The sequence below is a fragment of the Leptinotarsa decemlineata genome, unplaced genomic scaffold, assembly GCF_025532065.1.
Source record: "Leptinotarsa decemlineata unplaced genomic scaffold, Ldec_3_MD MMD2_P_RNA_scaffold_14, whole genome shotgun sequence".
In the NCBI taxonomy this organism is placed as follows: Eukaryota; Metazoa; Arthropoda; class Insecta; order Coleoptera; family Chrysomelidae; genus Leptinotarsa; species Leptinotarsa decemlineata.
This window is the reverse complement of record NW_027412528.1, coordinates 12,928,422-12,941,373: the sequence shown is the minus strand read 5'-3', so window position 1 is coordinate 12,941,373 and position 12,952 is coordinate 12,928,422. Positions and strand designations below refer to the sequence as shown.

Here is a 12,952-nt window from a genome sequence, read left to right as displayed (position 1 = left end):
AATGTTCCTTTAAGACCAATTGTAAGTTCCATTGCATCTCCCTGTCAGAAATTAGCAAGATACCTTTTGGAAATTTTGAAACCAATCTCAGGAAACAGTAATAGTTTCCTAAAAAATACAACCCATTCCATAGATAAACTTAAAGACATAACACTCAGTGATGGTGATGTTCTGATGAGCTTTGATGTTGAAAGTCTTTTCACGAATGTTCCTGTTGATAAAACTTTTCAAATTGTCGAATCCAGGTTGGAAAATGACTCAACATCGAACGAAGTTGGATGTTAATTCTATATTAGAACTTTTAAGATTATGTATAGACAAAACCTATTTTCAATATAGAGATGATTTCTATCAACAAGAATTTAGCATGGCTGTGGGTTCCCCTTTATCTCCCATCTTAAGTAACATATGTATATGGAGTATTTTGAAGAATCTTTCGTTGAAACTTATCAGAATGGTCCCAAAGTTTGGTGGAGATACGTTGACGATATGTTTGCTGTTTGGAATAGAAACAATGATGACCTGAATACTTTTTTGAATTATATCAACGAGCGGGGGCCGACAATACAATTCACAATAGAGATTAAACAAGATGGTCGACTCCCTTTCCTTGATATAATGTTGGAGAAGTCATCAGATCAATTTGATACAAATGTTTATCGGAAGAAAACACATACAAATAGATATCTCCACTATACATCAAATCATCATGCGAGTGTTAAAAAAGGTATAATAAATTGCCTTTACAAAAGAGCTAAAACGATATGCAATTCAACTGAAAATCTCAATAAAGAAATATCATTAATTAAATCTGTTTTGAAAGATAAGGCTCATCCAGATTCGTTCATAAATTCAACGATTAATGCAATAGAAAATAAAGAGTCAATTAAAAACCAAACGAACATACAAACAGCTTCAAAAATTCAACAACATCCAATTAAACAATTACCGACTCAACATCCAACGACACCTTTCACAACTAATGTTATACCTTACATTCCAAGACTATCTGAAAAAATAAGACGAATTGGAAATAGATATGATGTTAGAACTACTTTCAAAACAAAAAATACACTGAGATCTATACTCACACATACAAAACCCAACGACACTAATGAAAAAATAAAAAATTGTATTTATAAAATACTTTGTATTGATCAAAATTATCAGAAAACATTTTAAAATCAGACGGTGAACATCGGGTGGAATGGAATAGGACAAGAAAGATTACCAATGAGCCTCATTCTAAGAGACGTAAGCTAAAAAAAATCAGCGTATATTCTCATGTATGGAGAGAATTGTATCTCGAATAGCTCCTTAGAAATAGATCGTACTTGGCTACCCATCTTGAAGAAAACTTTGGATAGTGGCGAAATGGCAACAAACTGATATCGGAGAGTTCCTTGTATTACATCGAATGTTTCAGTTGTCAATCAACACATTGACATAATTTCATATTCCAAAAACGTCTTTGACATCTGTCGAATAAATAAAGAAATAAGCTATCAAAAAAGGAATAACTGCGAATATATTCGAATTTTGGTAAATTTTCGTTATGTGGACACCCGGCGATTTTGAAAAAATGTTTGACTGTACTTACGTATTTTAATGCGTAGATTACGAATCCCCTTTGAGCCCCTTTGAAACTAGATGAACTTTGCATCAAGTTTGACAACTTTTATTTTTCAAAATTTGTTATTAACATCAAAGAGGCTCTTAAAATATTATTATATTACAAAAAAAGAAATTCGGTGACGAGTTTAGTTAAAATAAATGATTTAGTACAGGTGTGCTTAAATTTTGATAAGTAGAAAAAGCAGGAGTGCGGAAAAATAGTGAAAATATAAAATACTTATTATGGGTTTGAAACTTGGTGTGTGGGTATAAAATTACAAAAGAAAATGTTTTTATCCTTTGATATTTTTGGATATTTTGAAGAATAATGTCATTTTTCGATGTTTCTTTTTTTATATGTCAATTTTGACAGATTAAGGAAATCACGTGACCTATTTTGTAGACGCCATTTGACATCATTTCTTAAGCAAAATCTACTGCCAAAATCAAATTTCACATAAAACGATAAATAAAAAAGTTTCCCATTTGATGCGGACTTTATCGGTGACACTGTATAAGTGGAGCTAAAAAGATTATTCTCTCTAAATATTTTTTCTGGATTACAAAAAAATTGAAATAGATTACTTTTATACTTGCACACAAGTTTGAATGAAAATTTCAGAACTTATGACATTATTTGGATGGCAAAACTGGAAATTTGTGTTAACGTACCGTACATACTTTTTTTTCCACATTGTATTCGATTGGTAGTTTGGGTAATTTTTGTTTCAGTGAAAAATGGAAAATTGACTTGCATGAAGAAAAATTACAAATTTGGGTAATTTTTGTTTCAGTGAAAAATGGAAAATTGACTTCCATGAGGAAAAATGACTGAAAGATCCAGAGCAATTGAATTTTTCAAATAATTTCTTCTCTATATAAAAAGGAAGTAAATATATGAATAGTAACAATTCAGATTTTCTCACTGTTCGGTTACAAGCGAAACCACTTGGTGAAATGAAATTCCAAGACAAAGGAAAATTTTAATGTTAGGATTGCAATTGAATCAGACATATTTTCAGTCGTTCTTATAAATTTCGTATATATTTCGTCTTTCATGTGGTTTCTGAAGTGCCCAAGACACTGTATATCATATAGTACTTGAATCTTGTTTATCCAAATGAACTCTCCTATTATGTAGTAGTAAATAAGGTGGTATGCATCTGAAAACAATATCATAGGTATATGTTTTCTACTTCATCACCGGAAACTACGTATCAAAAACTAATTGAAGTGATATCCATTCAATGATTGACATTCATCAGTCGAAACCCGTCAAAGGAAACTAAAGCGTTCGTATATTTTTGTTGAGATTCAACAATAAACACTGAAAGAACCTCAGAAAAGGCGGTCATAATATTGGAAACGTTTATATACGTGTTGCTATTTCCTGATTATCATGTTCCCTCTCTATACAAACTATGTGATTCATATGATATCAAAATATTCACCTTAATTGACTGATGGAACACAAAGGTAGGTACATATAATAAGAGTGTTATTTATAGAAGAAGAATATATATATTGAAATAGGTAATCCTAATACACAATATTATATAAAACATATTACTAACATAGAAATTGAAACTTCAAATGTAGATATAGTTCAAAATTGAAAATACAAATTTTTAGTTTGAAAAATAACGCCATATACTATTAAAAATACACACATCGGAAAAGTCTAGGGATATTTTTATAACATACTAAATATCATAAAAATAAATGCATAAGGTCGTTTAATTTCGATTAAATTGGTACACTCGACCACCCTGTAGATTTCTATGGGTTGAACAAAGCCTGCAAAAACGGTAACTAATCTTTCATCAAGTTTTTTACAAACTGTAGGTTTTCGGCTAAAATGAATAATCTGAAAGTGTCGAGTTTGTACATTCTATGCATTTCTTGCTCAGCAATTAAACTGGAAATATTGTGCTTTAACATGGAACGCCATCACTTACCATTGGCTGAGATGAATAGAGCTGTAGGGCTTCTTCAAGGTGGCATGCGACAAAATGATATAGCTTTTCGTTTGGGGGTCTCCCAAAGTGTTATCAGTCGATTGTGGCGGCGTTTCCGTGAAACTGGCAGTCCAGCCGAACAACATCCAGGGCGAGGACGCGCTACAACTGCAGTTCAAGACCGATTCTTGGTCTTAACCGCAAGAAGACAACCGACAATCACAGCACCTGAGTAGGTTAACGTGTTGCAGTAGACGCACCAGGTAACCATTGGTCGTGATACTGTCAGAAATCGACTGCATGAAGCAGATCTCCACAACAGAAGGCCACTTAGATGTCCACCTTTGTCGAGAGGCAATCGCGGTAGAAGATTAGAGTGGTGTCAAGAACATCAAAACTGGGATGCAAATGATTGGGCCACAGTTTTGTTTACAGACGAATCCAGATTTGGATTTCATCCAGATTCTCGTCGAGTAAGACTGTGGAGACGATCTGGAAATAATGAACGTTTGAGACACGTCCAGGAAGTCCACACATACAGAGGTGGTACAGTAATGCTATGGGGCAGAATCATGATCGGCGGCAGAACCGATCTCGTTTTTCCAAATCGCTCCCTCACACCTCGACAGTACCTCGACACCATTCTTCTACCTATCGTCCGTCCGTATGCTGGTGCTGTTGGTGAAAACTTCCACCTAATGCACGATAATGCATTAGGTCGCGCGTCTAGTGACTGACTGGCTCACCAACGAAGGAGTTGATGTATTGCCATGGCCAGCACAATCACCGGACCTGAATCCGATCGAGCATGTGTGGGACATGCTTCAACGAAGAATTACTCCGCATATGAGGAACATTCACACAACGTTTCAATTGAGAGAGCTTTTAATCGCTGAATGGGCAAATGTACCTCAACAAGACATTGACAATCTCATTTTGTCGATGCACGATAGATGTAGGGCCGTAATAAACCAGCGTGGAGGCCATACTTTGTACTGATTCCATTTTTTTTGTATTATGATTTTTTTTCGGGGTGCCAAAGAAGAGCCACATTTTTTTTTAGTTTTGCTTATATGCGCACTCAGTATTTTTGACCATTTAATAAATTTTGTTGTAAGTTACATTCGTTTAATAATCACCCGTCAACTTTTTTTTCCCTAAAGCGATCTGAAAAAAAAATAATTGCCATTTTTAAAAATATCCCTAGACTTTTCCGATGTGTGTACATTGCTATATAGGTTCAGCTCCAATACAATGATAAAAAGCAGAAAACAACATACAAATACTATATTTAATAACTGTTTTTCAAAAATACTTAATGATGGACTAGATTTAATTTCATGTGGTAATTTATTGTATGCATCAAACCCTTTGAAAAATAAAGAATTCATGGCACGTCTCCTATTTGTTCTGCATGAACGCAAATTAGTATGATTTCTTGTGGCATATTTGTGCACTTCTGAATTTAAACTAACAAATTCAGAAAAATATGAAGGTGATAAGTTATTCAGAATTTTATATATACATGTCTTGGTTAAGTAGTACAACCGTAGAAGAAACTGGTAGCCACCGCAAAGTTTGTAACACAATTCCAATTTCAGTGAATCGATTCACTTTTAGAACATTTCGCATACCGCAATTTTGAAGTTTTTCTAATGAAGATGTTTGATTTAGATCAAACAAGAAAATAATAGAAGCACAGTAATCAAAATGTGGTTGGATAATCGCATTGTACACAGTAATTTTAGACTGAGTGGATAAATTACCAGAAATTCTTGCAAAGAAATATACTTTTTCAGATATTTTTCTACATATATAATCGAGATGATTGCCAAAAATTAATAAAGTATCTAACTGGAATCCAAGATATTTGATACATGACACAATTTCAATGTTTCCATTATCGATTTGTAGATTTATTTCATTTAAATAAAGGTTGTTCCATTTATATTTTGTTGTCATAATCATTCCTTTAGTTTTCATTTCATTCAGTTTCAATTTATTTGCCATGAGGTACTCATTTACATCCTTTAATGCCGCATTCATTTCATCAATAGATTTATCTAAGTTTGTATCGTAGCATGCCAATAGTGTATCATCTGCAAATAAATTTATAAAATCAACATTCATAAACAAGTTCATGTCATTTAAGTATAACATGAAAATCAGAGATCCTAAAACGCTACCCTGAGGCACACCTATAGGTGTATCCAATTCCTGCGAGATATTATCTTGAACTTTGACTTTTTGTTTTCTATGGAATAAATAGTTAGATAACCATTGGTAAACATCACCATCAATGCCATAACCTCTTAATTTCATCAGAAGAATATTACGATCAATTGTTTCAAACGCCCTCTTCAGATCAAGGAAAACAGCTACTACAAATGTATTGTTATCAACTTCTTTTTTGAATTTAGATAAAGTGAGTTGTAATGCGTTGTAATGCGGATTCACAGATTGATTATTCATTAAAATTTCATTGTTTTCGACATGATCAAGTACCTGGTTATAAACAACTAGTTCAAGAATTTTTTCTATTGGTGGTAATGTATTTATTGGTCTATATTCACTAGCCTTGTTTGTATTTTGTTTACTTTTTGAATGGGAACTATAGTATTAACTTTTAAAGATTTGGAATTTTAGAAGTTTGAAGAGAAGTATTTACAAGGTTTAAAATTATATGTTCACATGTTTCAAAAATGACTTTGAGCATTTTGGAATTTAAGATCTCATGAACATTGTTTTTGTTGTCTGAGGAGTTAACAATTAGACGTAATTCATTCATTGTTAATATGTCAAACTTGGAAAGATTAGGATATAGATTATATTGAATTTACAATCTTGAAAATTATCTATACTATCAACAATTTGCTGAATACTAGTAATGAAGTAGTAGTTAAATTCGTTTACTATTTCAGTTTTATTTTCAACAATATACGTCTGGTTTGTTAAGTTAAATTCTATACAGCTCGAAAAGTTTTGGCAATTAATGTTTATAAGCTTTTATAATGTTTTCCTCATCAGTTGAGAGTTATTTTTATACATATCTACTCTATCGAAGTAGTATTGTTCTTTTTTCTTTTTTAATAAATTTACTATTTCATTTCTCTGTTTCTTAAATTCTTTCCATTTAATATTTCTATTCACTTCAATAGTTTTAATAAAATCTTTATATATCTGATCACGTTGTTTTATTTTATTATGAATTTTGTTGTCAAACCATGGAATGTTACTTTCATAGTGACAGACTTGAATTGGTGCACCTTTATCGATAACTGATTGACAGTTATTAAGTAGGTAAATTGAAATATATGACACTAACATCTGTTGAATTCGAATCCCAATCACATGAAATTAAATTCAGTTTTATTTTATCCAAATTTCGCTCACTAAGGTTTCTATAATTTTTGATAGAAGTGCTTTCAGTTCGTTTGTTATTTTTGCGACAAATAGATATCAATGAATGGTCACTTATTTTAGGAGTAGGATGGACAAAACAGTTTGCACAAATTATTATTAGTTACTATACATAATCAATTAGAGTTTCACTGTTATTAGTAATTCTAGTAGGATTCAGTAATAGTTTATCAATTCCATATTGCAGAAACATTGATTTGATTTTTTTCACATAAAAACTGTTATTCAAGAAATCTAAATTAAAATCTCCTACAAGAATGCAACGCTTATCATTGACGCAGATATCATCAAAGATATTTTGCAGGTTTTCTATGAATATAGAATCTGAGCTAGATGGAGAATGATAAAGACAACCCACTAAACATTGTCACACACCAAAATTTACTCTTATGACTTCACACCAGTAATTGTCTTTCAAAATGTAAGTCTTCTTTGTTGAACACTGTATACCATCCTTCACATAAATCACAACACCCCCGATTTGCCGATTTGTAGAATAACATCGAATGTGACTATAACCATCCAGTTTGATCTCTGAATCTTCAATTTCACTACTATAGTCCGTTCATAATTTGTCGATAGCACAAAATGAGGGCCCAAGTCATAAAACGGTCGTAAAACTCGTAAAATCATAGGCGGAGGTTCCTGAGGTGTTCATTCATTAAATATAAAGCTTCAGTTTATATTCGAAACTTGCCTTGAAAGGGTGAAGTTGTTACGAACGAAAATAATTTTTGGTTTAGTACATTTTTTAATCGCATTTAATTTACGGCTCGTTGGTGTTTCGGCGTCTACGGCAGTAATTAACGTCTCTAATATTTATTTTGCGAATTTTGTGCAGTGCGTGAGTAACTTTTTTTCATATTCCTACAAACATATACGTACCTTTCGTTCCTGCTTGTTTTGTTTGATTGCTTGCGATGGCTTCGTCATCATCATCAACATCATCAAGTTTTACACCGGTACTGTTGCGTACAGTCAGTAAGTCTGTCTATTCACCAAGAGAGAAGACTATTGTTTTGAACGTTCACGATGCTCTGGTTCCTCAGAATCCCACAAACACTGTTCAGAACATAATCAAGAGTTGTGCCAACATGACGGGCGTAGGGGAGTCAACAATATATAGGTTCCTATCAGAAAGAAAAAAAAAAGGTATAGCTAACCCAAATACAAACGAATACTTAAAGAGGGGGAGAAAACCTATTGAAATTGATGAATTTGCCAAAAATGGTATTCGAAGGAAAATTCACGAATTTTTTTACAAAAAAGAAATACCCAACTTAAACAAAATTTTACAAGAAGTTAGAGACGACCCGGATTTGCCTCATGTCGGACGAACCAAATTGTGGCAAGTTTTAAAAGAATTAAATTTCCGGTGGGAGAAATCAGACCGAAAATCACTTTTGATTGACCGGGAAGAGATAATATGTTGGAGAAGAAAGTATCTAAGATCTATACGAAAATTTCGGGCTGAAGGAACGCCAATTTACTATCAGGACGAAACGTGGGTAAACGCAGGTCATACTCTCACAAAAATTTGGACAGATAAAAATATATCAAGCTCCAGGCAAGCCTTTATGGAAGGTTGGTCTACTGGTATTTCCCCACCCTCTGGTAAAGGCAGTAGATTAATAGTTTCTCACATTGGCAGTGAAAAAGGATTTGCTAAGCATGGTTTGTTGGAATTTGAATCCAAAAGCACAAAAGACTATCACGAGGAGATGACAGCTGATGTTTTCGAAGAGTATTTTGAGCAGATGATTGAACATATACCACCAAACTCAATTATAGTATTAGATAATGCACCTCATCATTCACGACTAGTTGAAAGACTTCCAACGACTGCGTGGAAGAAACAGGATATCATTGACTGGCTGCGGAATAAGTCCCTGTCTTACGAAGATGGAATGGTTAAAGCAGAACTTTTAAAAATTGCCCGGCAACACAAATCTACGTTCAAGAAATACGTAGTTGACAAAATGACGGAAAGACGAAACATCACAGTCCTTAGACTTCCACCCTACCACTGCGAATTAAATCCAATTGAACTCATTTGGGCACAAATGAAAAGCTATGTGGCTAGAAAAAGTACATCATATAAAATACAAGCTGTACGTGAATTGTTATATGAGTCTTTACAACATATTACAGAACAAAATTGGCGAGATGCAGTAAGACATGCAATAGAAGAAGAACAAAAAATGTGGGATCTTGACAATATAATTGATGCGACTGTAGAGACACAACCGCTAATTATTAACCTGCAAGACGACTCGGATTCCGAAGATGATCCTGTTTATTTTGAATTTGAATAGTTTTGTAAGTAATCGTAGTTTATATCATTTAAAAATAGGTATTAATTAAATAAACGTATCTTTTACAAATTGCAAGTAACTTATTATTTTTGAATAAAATAAAGAAATCTTTTTAAAATAAAAATACAGTTTACAGTACCTACAGTTTGAGAATATTAATATATTTATTTAAAGTAACTAATGTTTTAATCATATACTCTACGACACTGGTCACTCATTTCCACTCAAAATACCTACATAATCGGATTAAAAGTTTTATAGCTGTATTGTATTTCTTCAGATACAAGGTGGGTTAGTCGAAAACATCTTAAACTGCCAGTTTTAGTTTGGTTTTTGTTATTATATCATATTAGCTGTCCTCTCTGTATTTCAGTTCTCTAATGAGGGTCAAACTTGCAGTGAGCTATCAACAAATTATGAACGGACTATAGGTATCTATAGATTTCATATGAATTCTTGATAAGTTATGAAAACTCTCTAATGTGAAAAGTGGGAATCATTTTCATACCAAATCTAACTTAGCAAACTTGTGTTACATGCGATATTTTAATAAAGAGTGAATTGTAAAATTTATTGATATTCAAACGAAGCAAGTTTCATTGAGAATAGAAAATTTGCTTTTTAATTGTCATTTGAAATTTGTTTTTTCAAATCTAACCTTCATTTATAAACAACAAATTTTTGAATAGAGTATGTCAATAATGGAAAATATTACTTAGAAGATGAAATTATAGTTATATTTGAAACCAGTTTGAAAAACCAGTAGCATTTTTTGTTAGATTGTGCAAAAAGATTTGTCAACTGCAACGCATTCGACTGATAATGCATACATTTATTAAAATAAATTGCTTTGAAGTTACCATCCTGATGTATCTACTTATCCTCTATAAGATTTTGAATAAAATGATGTACAATAACATTTAAATAAGGTTCCCTGGCTCTCAAAGGTTTCTGTTTTTAAACAATATGATAATGTGATTCCCAACATCAACACATTAAAGAAATATTGATGATGATATTCCTTTCTCGATATCACTACTAGATGTACATTGGGTCCTAAAGAAGGTGAACATCTTACCCAAAACATAAGCATTATAACCATAAACTCGTGATAGCGTATGTTAATCGTTTAGTTGCTCGTGATACTATAATATAAACATATATTTTGAATTAACGGAAAACTTCTATTCAAGATAATCGTTATCAATAAAAACTGATTTTCATTGACTTCTCACCGAAGTACTTTAAATATTTCAGGTGAAGATTCAGGATTTTTTTTCAATACTGTTGACTCCTGTCAGAAAATATATTGAGTGAACACAACGGTAGTCAAAATAAAAGTTGGAAGTCCTAACCAAATGAAACTGTGCATCAAACAGTATAATCAGTTCTGCGAGTGATACTGAACACTGCCTAGAAAAGTATTTTTCATATATTTTTGAATATTTCATATATTTGAACTATTTTTTCCACATTACGTAACAAACATTTAAAAAAATTGATATTCGAGAGTTTTCATATGCAGGAGCTTGCAAATTTTGCCTCTCATAATTGTCAATTAAATTTCCAACAAGTATTACAAAAAATATGTACTCACAGCAGAGAAAAATTAGGATCCTGTTTCCCATCCTGAATGAAACTAATATATCACACAATAACTCTCAAATTCACATAGAAAACAACACACACCTCCGAAAAGATTCCGATTTTCAATTTCGTGGTCGTATATAATTTTCCGCGGTGTGTCGACTACTGATGTTATAAATACGCGCCTAATATTTGGGATTTAGAAATAAGCGAACGCAAGCGCTATGTACTCGTATGGTCGAATAGAGCAATATTTTGTTGGAAATATCGCACAGGATTTTCGGTTTCTGTTTCTGGTGTACAGAAATATTCAACAAAGTTCAATTTAACTTTAATATATGAAAAGTAGAAGAATAGAAGTCAATACTTCAATTACAAAAGAAACAATATGACATTTCTCTCAAAGTTTGACATTGTTCTTCAAAACCTCTATATGGCAAGGCAAACAATAAATAAATTACAACATTCGGCCATCCTGAATATACGTTTGTCCTCAAACATAATCTTCTAATTTCTTTGGTTGTCTTGTTCTTCGTTTAGGTCTGTCATTAGTCATAACATTTTCTTCTAATCATTTTTGGTAAATAATCAGAAATCCAGTTTTTATCCCTATTGCTATCACCATCACTCTCTGTCTCTGTTTATTGAGTTTCTCCAACCTGTATGTATTACCTTGTAGAATTTCTGTTACCACAAATGGTCATCGATATTTCATTAGAGTTTTTGTTGGTTGACTAATGGAAATGTGTAGTTTTCTAACGGCTCCTATATCTTCCAAGTTCGAACTTGACTCCGTTAAAAGGCTTTTTATCAAAATATATAATATATTTTTGTTGGCTTTTGTTAACATTTTCTTCAACTTTTCTTCTAATTTCTTCATGATCATTCGGTTTACCATATTTCTCAACCTAATTAACCATAGTAGCGTCTTCAAATCTGAGTTGAAATCAGTACAGACATTTGCAAGGAGTAAAGCCTGTTGTTGTTCAGGCCGTTGAACCTTTCTGAAGAAAACACCGAATTACGTTGGGCTAGAGCAGGGGTCTCCAAACTATGGCTCACGGGCCAAATCCGGCCCGCCAGTGTTATCAATCCGGCCCGCGACAGCCAATGATTTACTGTCATCAATCTGGCCCGCGACAGCCAATGATTACCTAATTGTTGTTACTATTGCTGTGATAAGTTGAACATAAAACACAGAATGATAATTACTCGGTTTTATTTACTTGCAAGGTAAAACTTAACGACAGAAATGATGACAAAGAAAACTTAACTCAAATATCTAAGTTTAAGCATATTAATAACTAACAAATAACTGAAATGAATCACAGTAAAACAAAAACACTAATGAGATTTATGTAATTGTGATTTTCCACCGACAATACTTTGTAGTTGTGGATCAAAAACGTACCAAAAACAGAAAACAACCCACAAGCAAATTTATGCAAATTATCAAATTGTTCCAATGGAAGACTCTTATAAAATTCCAACAAAGATGAATTTTGATATTTGTTCTTAAACATATCACTGCACCGTAAATCAATAATTTCCATTTGGAATTCAGTCTCTGTAGTGTGGCTGAATATTTCACATGTTTCAAAATGTGTGAAACAATTTTTAGCTACCTAGCGGGTAGCTGAAAAAGATAGTGCATAGTACCACTACTCGCCACTAGATGTCGTTAAGTGTCACAATACACAATAATAATTGAAATGCAAAAAAAGCGTGAGTTTGCTTAGGTCACGCACTTTGCGACTATCCTAGTCTAGAAATATAGTTAAGGGCAGAAATTGGCCCTTGGAACAAACTGAAAAAATCATTATGGCCTGAAGGCTTCAAATTTTGGAGACCCCTGGGCTAGAGCACGGTATAGAAGTGAACACAAGTAAATTCACTCCCGGTCGGCTTCTTTGGGGTCAAGATTTTATTTTTTGCTGACATGTGGCGGAGCTGGAGGGTGTAGGATAAGTGTTGTCATGCATCTCTGCACGAGGTTCGATCAAAAAATATATGACCGTGATCTGACTTCATTGGAATTGGCCGCGGTGGTAGTGCGTC

At 32.9% G+C, this 12,952-nt stretch overlaps 1 protein-coding gene across 1 annotated transcript in view; it reads right to left on the bottom strand.

Moving 5' to 3' along the window:
* The window catches only part of LOC111511853 (xaa-Pro aminopeptidase ApepP), a 296,974-nt gene extending 285,903 nt beyond the window's left edge, over window positions 1–11,071 (bottom strand). The window contains exon 1 of the mRNA XM_074179519.1: window positions 10,905–11,071. Coding sequence (XP_074035620.1) covers window positions 10,905–10,935 — 31 coding nt within the window. The 5' untranslated portion in view covers window positions 10,936–11,071. The remainder of the gene's footprint in view (window positions 1–10,904) is intronic.
* Between the last annotated feature and the right edge of the window lie 1,881 nt (window positions 11,072–12,952).